The 16,660-nt window shown below is 48.3% G+C and overlaps 1 protein-coding gene across 1 annotated transcript in view; it reads right to left on the bottom strand.

The window, feature by feature from the left end:
• KCTD19 (potassium channel tetramerization domain containing 19) overlaps nucleotides 1-16,660 on the bottom strand; it is a 108,286-nt gene that overhangs the window by 1,040 nt on the left and 90,586 nt on the right. The window contains 3 exon segments of the mRNA XM_088476780.1: nucleotides 1,273-1,374; nucleotides 7,812-7,966; nucleotides 10,826-11,002. Of these exon segments, the coding sequence (XP_088332906.1) occupies nucleotides 1,273-1,374; nucleotides 7,812-7,966; nucleotides 10,826-11,002 (434 nt within the window).

The following is a 16,660-nucleotide window of genomic DNA, read 5'->3' as shown; positions in this document are numbered from 1 at the left end:
AAGCTATTGTGTCTAGTGTCCCTCTGACCTAGATTTTCAATGCTCTCACAACGGCCGAAGAGTGAGGAGGTCCCATTTGTCAGTAGACTATTCCAGTAATAGTTCAGAATCAATGTCCTGAACCAAATGCAACCTAGAAACCATCTCGGTCTGAGGCCTTTACCTCATGAAAAACCAGGTAGGGAGATTCCTAAAACCGAGCCCAGTGTTCAAACACCCTCCAGGGCGTGGAAGTGGCTGGGAGAATTACTGTCTTCTACGTGAGAGGCCTCACATCTACTGCCTCAAGAGATGCTAAACAGAGGCTGTTGCAATGTAAATTCGGCTCCCAGGGGACTAGGCCTGAATGGTGGTCAGCTAGAGGATCCGTACTTTTCTGCTAAACCTGCCAACATCTGAGAGAATACTGAGCGGGTTGAGACCTGAACCTATAAGTAACACTGTTCTAATCCGCTACTGAAAGCCTCCTGCAAAATCCGGTACACGGGGTACCTGGAAACCTCCTTTACTCGCGGTAAGAGACATAATCCTCCCAGACCCAATTATCATTGCTAGTCGTCATAAGATTCCCAGCCATGGGTATAGGTACAACCCACCTATTTCTCCCCAGGATCTATTTCCCTGGTACTGCACCCGACTGTTGTTTTTTACACGCCACCCGGCACTATCCTGCTCCAGGGGTCGGATGGCCAAGAATTGCGCTGCGCTTACGTGTGAATTGCATATGCCTTTATAATGGTTCATTATTACTAGTGAGCTGTCTGGTTATTTATACTTTCACAAATCCTGTGTCACATTGGCCAAGTTCCATTACATTAGGTGCTGCAGAACCCTTGTGGCACCACAGAAATAAAGGATAATAATATTTTCTTTCCGCTTCAATTGGCCACAAAACCGCTCTGTGGTTACGACTGTGTCTAATTCACACACCTAAAGCATTTTGTATTTCTGATAATAAAATAAAGACCATATAGTATAGTGAATCTTGCAGGAGGCCTCGCACAAGTCAGTAACGTAGTAACCTGAAGGTGGAAAGCCTTTGGGTGCTTGGTCTATAGCCCATTACACATGCCTGGTTATCACTCCTGTGCCAGTAGGGGGTATGGTGCCTTCACTCAGATGGGTGACTGACTTCTCCACGGTGCCCGTGTTATATAAAGGAGCAGGTGCAGTTATTCCCACAGGCGGAGCGCAGCACGTACTGGCGGTCACCTATATATCCTGTATATAAATGTGATATAGCTATATACAGTTGCAGAGGGTGTCTCTTACCTCCAGCCAGCACAGTAATTTCTCCCTCGTGCTCTTCTCATCTCTGTAACACTCCAGGGTCAGTAAGTCGTCTACAAACTGTCTGGTAGGAATCTGAAAATCCTGAAATGATAAAAAGTAATATACTAATCTAGGACATCATACAAGAGCTAGAAGGTGCATTAAAAGAGTGAGCTACTGAGATCCCTACATAGGGACCTGATCCCCGCAGCGATGGGATCTGCTATGACAAGGCATAACTTGTGTATGTCACCAATCCCTATGGAAAGCCATACAGATGAATGCACTGCTGTATCACCACTTCCTATATAAACCATAACATCCTGGGGCAGAGATCTGTCTGAGCACAGGAGGGCATTTGGGGGAGGCCCTTGTAGTTAGTAATCATAGGGATACCGGTTTGTAATGATTGTCCTGTTCAGGAATCACTAAGGACTAGGTAAAACAATAATCCCACCACTGGACTCCCCCCACCACTTCACTTGGGAGCAGACTGCAGGGTGCCGCTTGCTGGAGACCTGCTTCCTCTTCTGGGGAAGAGCCACCTAATATTCGGGGGTCTCCCAGACTTTCCGGGAGAGTAGGAGTAAGGCACTGCTTTACTGTAACATATAAGCGCTTTTCTACTTCAGGGTCCATAGGGGGTCCACAGGGTTGACCTTGGGGGTATAGGTTGGGAACCAAATCCGGGCACCACGCAGTTAAAGCTTTTAGCTCCCAGGATGCACTTGGGTCCACTCTCCCTATAACCCCACCCCCAAGCCAGAGGCACCTCAGTTTAAGTTGGTGCCCGGCCGGAATCGGGTCACCGTTTAGTGCAGTGGGGAGCTGATTAGCAGCCCCTAAGCTTTATTTTTTCTAAAGGACAGAGTTTTTTATTTTTACTTTGGATTCTTCAGAGCGGCAGCGTCAGACTGTCCATAGGACGTCTAAGCTGCCGCTCCGTCACCCCGCTGGCGCTGAGACGCCAGTACAGATCTGGGGATCTCAGCGGGACCCCAGAGTCTGTACTAGCCGGACTCTGCGGGCGCCCAGGACTGCTGCCGGATCCACGGGGAGCAGGTAAGGCGCGGGTCACCGCTTGCGGTGATCCGCGCATTTGAAATGCAGTCCTGTGCCTCCGGTCTCTGGGGACAGACCGGAGGCGCCGGCAGTGGCGGCAGGCCCCCCATACCCCGTGTGTCCACTAGACCACCAGGGACTTAGTGTTCGGTGCAGGGAGCCGGCGTCCCGGGGGTTAATAGCCGGCCAGGGGAGACAGCCTTCCCTGTTACAGCGGCTCCTCCCCTCAGCTCAGCGCGCCTTTCAGTATCCATAGTCTGGCGCGTCCCTGAGCTGCTTCCTCCGCGGGCCACGCTTCTTCTGAGGTCTCCAGCGGCCATTTTCTCTGTGGTGCAGCAGAGATCTCCGGAGATGGCAGTGAGCCCAGTCCCCCTGCGTACCTCACCATCAGGTCAGTGTACACAGCGCTGTAGCCATCCCAGACACTGAATCTGGGTAAGTTGCATGCAGTGTAATAGTGCAGTATATTATATGACATGTTTATGTATATATGTGTATATCTGCATTGTATGTGACTTATGCTAGTGCTGACTGTACTTTATTCTCTCACCTGTCAGTGTATATCTATCCCTTTCCTTATCTGCCCTAATACAGCTGTACTTGGGGTGGTTCTGAGACTCACATTTATATACTTGTTAATATTTGTGAGGTTTGTCACATACTGTTGCGTGCTGCACGTTGCCATATTTTGAGTGGAACTGTGTGTTGCATACGCTGAAAATGGGTCCCTGCAGCTAATTTTTAGTATCAGTCAGGACCAGTATAGCGCTGCTTGATCACAAGGCTTGGTCAGATATGTCTGACCAGGAGATAAAGCGTTATACTGCACCCATTTTTACTATCCTGCAAGCCATGTGCTGCAGGTGTTAGTGCGGAGGATTTAACTCTTAAAGGGTTCTGTATGTGGCGTCATCGGGTGCCGGCCCCTTTCACGACCCCCTTGGGCGGTTTGTTTTCTCAGAATCCTCTTAATTGCGTATCGCCGGGCGGGCACCATTGTTGTACCTCACTTGGGGTTACTTCACCATACTGCCCTTTTTCATCTCAGGGTCTCGCAGTTTCTTGCACATCCCCTGTGACACAGACTACCGCTCCCTACAGGGGTTTTTCGAGTATATGAATTCCCCCTGGTGCCACAATAGTCTGTCATGCCCCTTGCAGGGATTACCACAACAGCCACCCTGGGTGGTGTCGTTTTCTACGAAACGCTAATTGGCGTGGGTGACGCCCTCTGGTTACTTCCCAGTTGGCTCTGCCGTGAACTGGATACTGTTTTGGGCTCTTTCCCTCTTACACGGGGGGGGAGCCTATTTCAGGTATTATTATCCCTGCTTTGGGCTGGTGGCAGGTCCATTCTGGTTAGAGTGAATGTTGACCTGCACCTGTATCATACACCCTCAGTATGGCGTGCCTTCTGGGTCCCTGTTGCTGACTAGCGGGTGGATCGCATGGCGGGACTCTGGCTGTTGCCAGATATGAGGTATTACAACAGTGTTTGGTCTCCTGTCCCAAATTCCCTGAGGGTCATCATGAGCCCCTCCTGGGGTGGATGGGCATGTTACTCGTCTGATTACAGACGTTACTACGCCTCCCATTCCTGCGTGGTCGGATTCTTCTGATCCGTAGGTGGTAACTCTGCCTGAAATCAGTATACTCGCTTTCAGGGGTTGTTACCCATCCTACCATGGCTATAGCATGGTTGGTTAATACTATTGCATACTGAGCTGATGCATTTGTAATGTTTTTTCCCCTCCAACACGTCTGGGGTTCAAATGTATTTGGTCGCTCACGTAATTTATGCAGTTGTCATAGGTGGACATGCCTATATTGGATACCAGTCTCCTAACTTTCAGAGTTCCGGCTGCGACGGTATCCTCCGTAATACCCTATGGCTGCGCTCTGGAAATGCAGAGTTGCAGATACCATCTATAGGGTATATCTTGTTGGGTCCTGACCTTGACAGTGGCAGTACAAATTTCCCGCCGTCAGCTATGCTCACTATAGGGCCTCAGACTATTAAGTCTTTTTGTCCTCTGGGTCAGCCTAAAGGTCTGTTTCTTCATAGACTGTTGGCCTTTACAAGGGCCGACATATCCAGTTCCGAGCAGGCCTGGACTGCCAGCCGATCCTGCTTCTGAACCTACGGATATATCGTCAGCCTGACGAGACAGGCCTACCACTGGGAGATGGCTATTTCTCAGTTTGCCCGGTACTAGTGTCTAGTTGCCGCGGCTACGTGGGTAGGAGGGTACGCACTCTCTTTGCTCAGGCGGCCTATTTCCATGTGATGGTACTCAGGCCCTTATTCGGAACAGGGCCTTACAAATCCAGAAAGCTATACAGTTGTTGCGGTAAGCGGAGCTAATTGGGCCATCCCCACTTTCTCAGCAAGGGACTGGTTGTTCTGCTTTCTTTCTGGTGCGGTGGCTGAATGGTCCTCTTTGGCCTATTCTCTGTCTCATTTCCCTGAACCAGTTCCTAAAGCTACCTGGGCTCAGGAGGCAATCCCTATGCTCCATCATACTATGTTTGGAACCTGGGGACTTTATGGTATCACTGGATATACAGGACGCGTGCCTACGGGTACTTACAGAGACCTTACCTCAGCATGGACTGAGGTTTGCTGTATCACAGCACTTACGATTTTTCGGGCTCTGCCTGTTGGGACTGCTCTCAGCCCCACAGGGGTTTACCAGCGTTTTGGATTTTCTGACAGTTCTTCTGTTCAGTATATCCCAATGCTCCTGTACCTGGATGGCCACCTGCTCTTAGCAGGATCACCGGGGTACTTTACAGCCGGGTCAGGTTGACTGTGGCTTCTTCAGGGTGCAGACGTTTAATCAATGGGGAAAAAGTCCTCCCTGCATCCCTCTCTGGGTATTCTTCACCTAGGAGCCCTGCTGGATTCTCAGAATCTGAGAATTCTTCTGGCGTAAGACGGCATCTCCACTCTTCCATTAGGAGTACATGGATGTCTGCGCAGTCGACATATGTCTTTACACTCTGGGATGCATGGTCCACTATTCAGTGTCTGCCTTTGGAAGGGTGGAATGGGCTTAGTTCCATTCCAGGCCTTTCCATAATTGGCTTATCTCCAGATGGAACAAGTTTTTTCTGTCTGATCACTGTTCAAACGATGATGCTCTCCCCGGAGGCAAGTCGGTCCCTTTTCGGGTGACTATGGCCATCTCGTCCAGGGTATTCTTTGCTAAGGACAGTGTCTGGTTCGCATCCATTTCAGTGCAGTTGGATGTCTGTCGATTCCACCCTGTCAATTAACTTGTTGGAACTTTAGCCTGTCTTGGGCCTTCACTCTGCCATAGCCCTTGTTTCCCGGTGAACCTGAAAAAGTTCAGTCCGACAGGGTCAGAACAGTGGCTTCCTTTTTAGCAATACTGTTCGTTGGGTGGCAATGTCAGGTATGTCATACATTCGGACATTGTCTGAGGGTCTCCTCCCGACCATCTCGACAGTGTTCATTTCAGGTGCTCTCCATTGGGAAGCGGGAGTCCTCAGCCATCACGACGTGCATCCAGGGGACTAGTCTCTTCCCCAAGAGAGGTTTCATCTCCTGGTGAGCAGGGGGGGGTCCTCCTGAGGTGACCCTCATGACCTTCTGACTCTATCACACTATGGTGTTACAGTCCAACTCTGGGGATTCTGAAGCAACCTTCAGTGACTCTTTGTCGGTGAAGTGGTTCTTCCAGTTTGCGTACCTGTGTTCTCCGGTCTCCATTCTTCCTCGAGGGAAGTGTTTCAATCGAGACGGAGATGCTTTCCTGCTGGTGGCTCCTGATTGCCCCAGATGTCAGGGGTACTTGGTTTTTCGGAGTCTCTCCATCGATACTCCATTCCTGATGCTTCACTGCCCAGACCTGTTTTCTCAGGGTCCTGGGGTTTGCCTTGGACCTGGGTAGTTTGTCTTTGACTGCGTCCCTACAGTGGTCTTACGGCTTCCCTGGCTTTGTCATCGTTGGAATGATTAGAGCACATGGATCAGCTTTTGCTGGGACCTACCACAAACTGTGGCAGCCATAATTCTTATGGTATTATACCTGTCGATATGATCCTCTGGGGTCCAGGATTTCCAGATATTCTGGCATTCCTTCCGGCTGGCTTGGGTTTCACCCTCGGCCTGGCCTTCCTGACAGTGCGGATCTCTACACTGTCAGTATGATTAAGATATGGAATTGCTCCGCTCTGATATCCAGTTCATCCTTTGGAGTGTTTTCTGGATTATGCCTCCATTTGTCCTCCCTAGGGACTCCTTGGGAGTTAGTAGTGGTTCTTCGTTAACTCCGGGGAAAGTTAATGGAACCGCTGGTTGTGATAGCCATTACATGGTCTATTGCTTTGGCTTTCTCTCTTTCTCTCAGGGAGTTTATATCACCCAGGTGAGTGTCGGAATTGGGAGCGTTCTCATGTGGCTCCCTCTTCTGGAGGGCATCTGGTCAGGGTGTGAGTTGCTCTCACCCTGTGTTTCTTCTTAGTGATTTTTAGGTTCCATATTATTCTGGAACTTATGGTGAGGCCATTCAGTCCCCAGTCCTCTCGGCTGGTGTGGCCTCATTGACTGTGGTCCGGCCTCTGTGGATTTATGTGATCCGTTCAGGTTCCTGACGGAAATCGGACTCCTTATTGGTGGTCTGAAATTTCTGGTTTTAACAGGAAAGGATGGCCGGCCTATGGCCAAATGTTGGCTGGACGGCCTCGTATGTCTTCTTCAGGGGCCTACCCATGGGTAGGCCTTTCTGTTGTTGATGCTTGTTTTTTCTCGGGCCATGTAACCCTCGTGGGTGGCTCGCTGTGGCGCCTTGGCTGTTTTGCCTTGCTAGATGGCCACGTGGTCTTCTGTCCACACCTTTTTAAGGTTCTAGGCATTGGTTTCCTTTGCCTCTCCGGATGCTTCCTTTTTGGCGGCGGATTCTCCTCTCAGCACAGGAGCGTCCCCTCCCTTGGTTGAACTGCTTTGGGACATCCCCAAGGTCAACCCTGTGGACCCCCTATGGACCCTGAAGTAGAAAACAAGAGATATGGTAAGAACTTACCTTTGTTATCTCTGTTTCTACGAAGTCCATAGGGTCCACAGGGCGCCCGCCCTGACGCACCTGGCTTCGAATGGGCTGTGTGGCTGGTCACCGGTTTTCCGTCACCCATTTCTGTGAGTATGGTTATCGAGTGTTCCAGTTTTCTCTCTCTTTTTCTCTCCTCCTCCGGCCTTTGGCTACTTACAAACTGAGGTGCCTCTGGCTTGGGGGTGGGGTTATAGGGAGAGTGGACCGAAGTGCATCCTGGGAGCTAAAAGCTTTAACTGTGTGGTGCCCGGATTTGGTTCCCAACCTATACCCCCAAGGTCAACCCTGTGGACCCTATGGACTTCGTAGAAACAGAGATAACAAAGGTAAGTTCTTACCATATCTCTTGTTATCTATGTGTGGTAGCGGGATCATTGCTCCCTATTTATCACTGATTCTTACCCACAGCATGCTCACAAGTGTCACCACAGGGCAGATACTGGGCTTAGATTTCCCCTGGTGTATGGAGTCCAGGATGACGCCGGTCAGGAAGGAGTGACATTTCCGGGCATAAAATATCTCCTCATGCGTCATATTAATACGAAGAAACACAATATCTATAACACAAGACGACAGTGCGTGAGTCAGTATAAGCCACAGCTCTCAGGGAATTCATAATGGAAGCAAATTAGCACTGACCTCTAGGGTTAACCGTTCCCCACAATAGAAGGGTGAGGCTACAGATATGGGGCGACACATGAGAGGTCACAGCTACCAGTATGTTATGTCACCCACCATATCTGTATCAGGTGAGACGTCCAGCAATCAGTATGTCAGCAGCGAGTGTAACCAGTCCTATAACATACTGGCAGCTGTATGCCCCATATCTGTATCAGGTGACACGTCCAGCAATCAGTATGTCAGCAGCGAGTGTAACCAGCCCCATAACATACTGGCAGCTGTATGTCCCATATCTGTATCAGGTGACACGTCCAGCAATCAGTATGTCAGCAGCGAGTGTAACCAGCCCCATAACATACTGGCAGCTGTATGCCCCATATCTGTATCAGGTGACACGTCCAGCAATCAGTATGTCAGCAGCGAGTGTAACCAGCCCCATAACATACTGGCAGCTGTATGCCCCATATCTGTATCAGGTGACACGTCCAGCAATCAGTATGTCAGCAGCGAGTGTAACCAGTCCTATAACATACTGGCAGTTGTATGTCCCACATCTGTATCAGGTGAGACGTCCAGCAATCAGTATGTCAGCAGCGAGTGTAACCAGTCCTATAACATACTGGCAGTTGTATGCCCCATATCTGTATCAGGTGAGTGCCACGTCCAGCAATCAGTATGTCAGCAGCGAGTGTAACCAGTCCTATAACATACTGGCAGCTGTATGCCCCATATCTGTATCAGGTGAGATGTCCAGCAATCAGTATGTCAGCAGCGAGTGTAACCAGCCCCATAACATACTGGCAGCTGTATGCCCCATATCTGTATCAGGTGACACGTCCAGCAATCAGTATGTCAGCAGCGAGTGTAACCAGTCCTATAACATACTGGCAGTTGTATGCCCCATATCTGTATCAGGTGAGTGCCACGTCCAGCAATCAGTATGTCAGCAGCGAGTGTAACCAGTCCTATAACATACTGGCAGCTGTATGCCCCATATCTGTATCAGGTGAGATGTCCAGCAATCAGTATGTCAGCAGCGAGTGTAACCAGTCCTATAACATACTGGCAGCTGTATGCCCCATATCTGTATCAGGTGACACGTCCAGCAATCAGTATGTCAGCAGCGAGTGTAACCAGTCCCATAACATACTGGCAGCTGTATGTCCCATATCTGTATCAGGTGACACGTCCAGCAATCAGTATGTCAGCAGCGAGTGTAACCAGTCCCATAACATACTGGCAGCTGTATGTCCCATATCTGTATCAGGTGACACGTCCAGCAATCAGTATGTCAGCAGCGAGTGTAACCAGTCCCATAACATACTGGCAGCTGTATGTCCCATATCTGTATCAGGTGACACGTCCAGCAATCAGTATGCAGCAGTGAGTGTAACCAGCCCCATAACATACTGGCAGCTGTATGCCCCATATCTGTATCATGTGAGTGACATGTCCAGCAATCAGTATGTCAGCAGCGAGTGTAACCAGTCCCATAACATACTGGCAGCTGTATGTCCCATATCTGTATCAGGTGACACGTCCAGCAATCAGTATGCAGCAGTGAGTGTGACCAGCCCCATAACATACTGGCAGCTGTATGCCCCATATCTGTATCAGGTGAGACGTCCAGCAATCAGTATGTCAGCAGCGAGTGTAACCAGCCCCATAACATACTGGCAGCTGTATGCCCCATATCTGTATCAGGTGAGATGTCCAGCAATCAGTATGTCAGCAGCGAGTGTAACCAGCCCCATAACATACTGGCAGCTGTATGCCCCATATCTGTATCAGGTGACACGTCCAGCAATCAGTATGTCAGCAGCGAGTGTAACCAGTCCTATAACATACTGGCAGTTGTATGTCCCACATCTGTATCAGGTGAGACGTCCAGCAATCAGTATGTCAGCAGCGAGTGTAACCAGTCCTATAACATACTGGCAGTTGTATGCCCCATATCTGTATCAGGTGAGTGCCACGTCCAGCAATCAGTATGTCAGCAGCGAGTGTAACCAGTCCTATAACATACTGGCAGCTGTATGCCCCATATCTGTATCAGGTGAGATGTCCAGCAATCAGTATGTCAGCAGCGAGTGTAACCAGCCCCATAACATACTGGCAGCTGTATGCCCCATATCTGTATCAGGTGACACGTCCAGCAATCAGTATGTCAGCAGCGAGTGTGACCAGCCCCATAACATACTGGCAGCTGTATGTCCCATATCTGTATCAGGTGACACGTCCAGCAATCAGTATGTCAGCAGCGAGTGTAACCAGCCCCATAACATACTGGCAGCTGTATGTCCCATATCTGTATCAGGTGAGACGTCCAGCAATCAGTATGCAGCAGTGAGTGTGACCAGCCCCATAACATACTGGCAGCTGTATGCCCCATATCTGTATCAGGTGAGACGTCCAGCAATCAGTATGCAGCAGTGAGTGTGACCAGCCCCATAACATACTGGCAGCTGTATGCCCCATATCTGTATCAGGTGACACGTCCAGCAATCAGTATGTCAGCAGCGAGTGTAACCAGTCCTATAACATACTGGCAGCTGTATGCCCCATATCTGTATCAGGTGAGTGCCACGTCCAGCAATCAGTATGTCAGCAGTGATTGCTGGACGTGTCACTCACCTGATACAGATATATAAGGGCCCCCACCCGGCTACTTTTGGATGCCACCCGGCTGGAAAAATAGTTCTGGGGAGAACACTGAATGCACAAACGCACATTCACCTCACTAAATAGCTACATCTACAATGTGTAAGTGACAAGTAAAACATATTATATTGTACCATTTGATGCAGCTGCACAATCAGCCGGCTCTGGGATATTGCACTCAGTAGCATATAGAATGCTTTCTTGAAAGGAAGCTGCACTACCATCATTAGCCACTAGATGGTGATGGTGTACCCATAGAATAGCACCGAGCTCATCAGGTCCTTCCCTTTCCATGGCTAGCCAGGCACATTCTAAAGAGAACACATGTTAGAGATATTATGTATTTATAGCAGAGGAAGGGAGGACATTATGTATCTAACAGGACACTGTGCTTGTGTGCTGGTGGCTTGTAGCAACCTCCCAGTGGTAGTAAAGTGAGCAAATAAAAAATTATATATATATGTGTTTTTTTTCCTTTCATCCAAGGGGGACACTGGAACTGTGGGGTGTAGGTGGAGCTGCAGGAGTCTGGGCACCAAAGAGTAAACTTCTCTGGGAGCAGCACCGGCTACTCCTCCCCTACACCCCACCTAAATGAAGAGAGCAGAGTTTTTCTAGGGCTGTCAGCGTCACACACTCTACCGCTGACCGCTCCATCACCCTCCTCCAGCGGAGTCAGTGTCACCACTCTCCAGCCACCTCCTCAGGTGCAGGGGAGCGGCCAGACAAGGGGTCAGGTAAGCTGCTCCCCAAACAGACTTCATCGTAGCTAATGCCACTGGCGGCTCCTAGCAGGGGTACAGTCGTTTCTGGGTTATTACTAGACCACCAGAGACCAGCACCCAGGAGTAGTAAAGTGGGGAAACAACAAAAAAAAACCTTTTTTTATACAGAACTCTCAGTAAAGCCATTACTCAGAGACTGTAGGACACAGATGGTAGTTATGTTCTACCCCTGCAAAGAGGTAAAGCAGTGGGAGAGGCAGCAGAGAGGTCCAGACAGGACCTCACTCATCTCTCTGCTGCAATCGCGCCAAACAGCCCCTCAGCACGCCTGGTCCTGGGAGACTCTGCTAGCGTAGAGCGTCATTTTTACCAAGTATACATCTAAATTGCAGTGTGACGCGATCAGGACGCACCAGGAGACTGCGCTGAGTAATGTGATATGTGACACCTGTATATTTGTGTGCTCCTGAGTCTGTATATGGGAGACTGCGCTGACTGTGATATGTGACACCTGTATATCTGTGTGCTCCTGAGTCTGTATATAGGAGACTGTGCTGAGTAATGTGATATGTGACACCTGTATATCTGTGTGCTCCTGAGTCTGTATATAGGAGACTGCGCTGAGTAATGTGATATGTGACACCTGTATATTTGTGTGCTCCTGAGTCTGTATATGGGAGACTGCGCTGACTGTGATATGTGACACCTGTATATCTGTGTGCTCCTGAGTCTGTATATAGGAGACTGTGCTGAGTAATGTGATATGTGACACCTGTATATCTGTGTGCTCCTGAGTCTGTATATAGGAGACTGCGCTGAGTAATGTGATATGTGACACCTGTATATCTGTGTGCTCCTGAGTCTGTATATAGGAGACTGCGCTGAGTAATGTGATATGTGACACCTGTACATCTGTGTGCTCCTGAGTCTGTATATAGGAGACTGCGCTGAGTAATCTGATATGTGACACCTGTACATCTGTGTGCTCCTGAGTCTGTATATAGGAGACTGCGCTGAGTAATATGATATGTGACACCTGTATATCTGTGTGCTCCTGAGTCTGTATATGGGAGACTGCGCTGAGTATATGTGACACTTGTATATCTGTGTGCTCCTGAGTCTGTATATGGGAGACTGTGCTGAGTAATGTGATATGTGACACCTGTATATCTGTGTGCTCCTGAGTCTGTATATGGGAGACTGTGCTGAGTATATGTGACACTTGTATATCTGTGTGCTCCTGAGTCTGTATATGGGAGACTGTGCTGAGTAATGTGATATGTGACACCTGTATATCTGTGTGCTCCTGAGTCTGTATATGGGAGACTGTGCTGAGTATATGTGACACCTGTATATCTGTGTGCTCCTGAGTCTGTATATGGGAGACTGCGCTGAGTAATATGATATGTGACACCTGTATATCTGTGTGCTCCTGAGTCTGTATATGGGAGACTGTGCTGAGTAATGTGATATGTGACACCTGTATATCTGTGTGCTCCTGAGTCTGTATATAGGAGACTGCGCTGAGTAATGTGATATGTGACACCTGTATATCTGTGTGCTCCTGAGTCTGTATATAGGAGACTGCGCTGAGTAATGTGATAGGTGACACCTGTATATCTGTGTGCTCCTGAGTCTGTATATGGGAGACTGTGCTGAGTAATGTGATATGTGACACCTGTATATCTGTGTGCTCCTGAGTCTGTATATGGGAGACTGCGCTGAGTATATGTGACACCTGTATATCTGTGTGCTCCTGAGTCTGTATATGGGAGACTGCGCTGAGTAATGTGATATGTGACACTGTATATCTGTGTGCTCCGGAGTTTGTATATGGGAGACTGTGCTGAGTAATGTAATATGTGTGCTCCTGAGTCTGTATATGGGAGACTACGCTGAGTAATGTGATATATGACACCTGTATATCTGTGTGCTCCTGAGTCTGTATATGGGAGACTGCGCTGAGTATATGTGAAACCTGAATATCTGTGTGCTCCTGAGTCTGTATATGGGAGACTGTGCAGAGTAATGTGATATGTGACACCTGTATATCTGTGTGCTCCTGAGTCTGTATATGGGAGACTGTGCTGAGTAATGTGATATGTGACACCTGTATATCTGTGTGCTCCTGAGTCTGTATATGGGAGACTGCGCTGAGTAATATGATATGTGACACCTGTATATCTGTGTGCTCCTGAGTCTGTATATGGGAGACTGCGCTGAGTAATGTGATAGGTGACACCTGTATATCTGTGTGCTCCTGAGTCTGTATATGGGAGACTGTGCTGAGTAATGTGATATGTGACACCTGTATATCTGTGTGCTCCTGAGTCTGTATATGGGAGACTGTGCTGAGTAATGTGATAGGTGACACCTGTATATCTGTGTGCTCCTGAGTCTGTATATGGGAGACTGCGCTGAGTATATGTGACACCTGTATATCTGTGTGCTCCTGAGTCTGTATATGGGAGACTGCGCTGAGTAATGTGATATGTGACACTGTATATCTGTGTGCTCCGGAGTTTGTATATGGGAGACTGTGCTGAGTAATGTAATATGTGTGCTCCTGAGTCTGTATATGGGAGACTACGCTGAGTAATGTGATATATGACACCTGTATATCTGTGTGCTCCTGAGTCTGTATATGGGAGACTGCGCTGAGTATATGTGAAACCTGAATATCTGTGTGCTCCTGAGTCTGTATATGGGAGACTGTGCAGAGTAATGTGATATGTGACACCTGTATATCTGTGTGCTCCTGAGTCTGTACATTACTCAGCGCAGTCTCCTATATACAGACAGGAGCACACAGATATACAGGTGTCACATCACATTACTCAGCGCAGTCTCCTATATACAGACAGGAGCACACAGATATACAGGTGTCACATCACATTACTCAGCGTAGTCTCCCATATACAGACTCAGGAGCACACAGATATACAGGTGTCACATATCACATTACTCAGCGCAGTCTCCCATATACAGACTCAGGAGCACACAGGTATACAGGTGTCACATATCACATTACTCAGCACAGTCTCCCATATACAGACTCAGGAGCACACAGATATACAGGTGTCACATATCACATTACTCAGCGCAGTCTCCCATATACAAACTCAGGAGCACACAGATATACAGGTGCCACATATCACATTACTCAGCGCAGTCTCCCATATACAGACAGGAGCACACAGATATACGGGTATCACATTACTCAGCGCAGTCTCCCATATACAAACTCAGGAGCACACAGATATACAGGTGTCACATATCACATTACTCAGCACAGTCTCCCATATACAGACTCAGGAGCACACAGATATACAGGTGCACACAGATATACAGGTGTCACATATCACATTACTCAGCACAGTCTCCCATATACAGCCTCAGGAGCACACAGATATACAGGTGTGACATATCACATTACTCAGCGCAGTCTCCTATATACAGACAGGAGCACACAGATATACAGGTGTCACATATCACATTACTCAGCACAGTCTCCTATATACAGACTCAGGAGCACACAGATATACAGGTGTCACATATCACATTACTCAGCGCAGTCTCCCATATACAAACTCAGGAGCACACAGATATACAGATGTCACATATCACATTACTCAGCGCAGTCTCCTATATACAGACAGGAGCACACAGATATACAGGTGTCACATATCACATTACTCAGCGCAGTCTCCCATATACAAACTCAGGAGCACACAGATATACAGGTGCCACATATCACATTACTCAGCGCAGTCTCCCATATACAAACTCAGGAGCACACAGATATACAGGTGCCACATATCACATTACTCAGCGCAGTCTCCCATATACAGACTCAGGAGCACACAGATATACAGGTGTCACATATCACATTACTCAGCACAGTCTCCTATATACAGACTCAGGAGCACACAGATATACAGGTGTCACATATCACATTACTCAGAGCAGTCTGCTGGTGTGTCATAGTCGCATCACATTGTGACTTGATGCATTTTCGGTTAAAAACAAAACAAAAAACAGCCGCCCCCAACTAGCAAAGTTACATAGGACCCGACGGCTCACTCACACCAGATATATCGTGTTTCATGGTGTATTGAGGCTAGATGTGGAAGAACACAACTCTATGCTTCAGTTCCTCCAAAACGTCTGCCAATAGCCCAGACAGGACTGAAGGACAGTAAGAGGAGCAGAGCAGAACAGCAACGGAGCATCCAAAGACAAATAGTAACTGCGCTAGTGGAACAATTACCCAGACATAAGAAACATGGAATTAATTGTCACAATGATAAAACATACAAGTCTAAAATGTACAGCAATGTAAAAACTATCACCAAAATAAATTAAATATCAAAAAATGACAGAAGTCTAGTGGATGTAGAGCAATAAGGCAGTGCTCAGTGCTCACGTGCTGGGTACCTAGATAAAAATATCGTTGCAACAATAAAAGAAAGATATAAAAAATGAGGGAAGATGGAATATTTTGATGAGTATTGTACTCTACTATTTGAGTAAAAAAAGGATGGCAAAAGATATGAATGACGAGCAAGTCTCTAGTCCCCATCACCAAATTATTTCATTATAGCACTTCATGGTTGTGGAAATTCTGAGATCAGATTACTGTGATACAATGTAATGGCCTAAGAACAGTATAGATGTACTGTCTGATGACCAGGACCTGACACTTTCCTGGCCGCTGTTCTCTCTCTGTGCTGCCCATGACCCACCATGCCAGCCATACGCGCACGCGGGGGGGGGGTTCCGAGTACCTAGAAACCCTCCCTGGCCGCCGCTCTATCGCCGCGCAGCTGATTTTTTTTTCTTCTAAAGAGAAGGAGCAGCCGGAGTTCAGCTAACATACAACGGGCTGGGGCTGTGCTGCTGGCTGAATGTAGGGGGAGCTGTAGCGGCAGCGCGCAGCTCCTCCCTGGCAGATGGGGCATTGTGAGAGGCGGCTGAGAGGCTTTCTATTCCCGGCACTCTATCTTGGAGCCGCAGGTGCGGGGGCGAGGAGGGGGTGTTCTTTAATAAATTATACTGTCATTGTTTGCCTATGTGTGTGTGTTGTCTTTGTGAGTGTCTGTCAGTGTGTGTGTGCTGTCTGCGTCGCTGCTGCCATCAGGGGCTACAACCAGAACTTGTGTATACTGTCATTGTTTGCCTGTATGTGTGTGTGTGTGTTGTCTTTGTGAGTGTCTGTCAGTGTGTGTGTGTGTGTGTTGTCTT

Source organism: Taudactylus pleione, unplaced genomic scaffold, assembly GCF_031769625.1.
Source record: "Taudactylus pleione unplaced genomic scaffold, aTauple2 ptg000194l, whole genome shotgun sequence".
Taxonomy (NCBI): domain Eukaryota; kingdom Metazoa; phylum Chordata; class Amphibia; order Anura; family Myobatrachidae; genus Taudactylus; species Taudactylus pleione.
The sequence above is the reverse complement of the archived record's forward strand: the minus strand, read 5'-3'. Positions and strand labels throughout refer to the sequence as shown.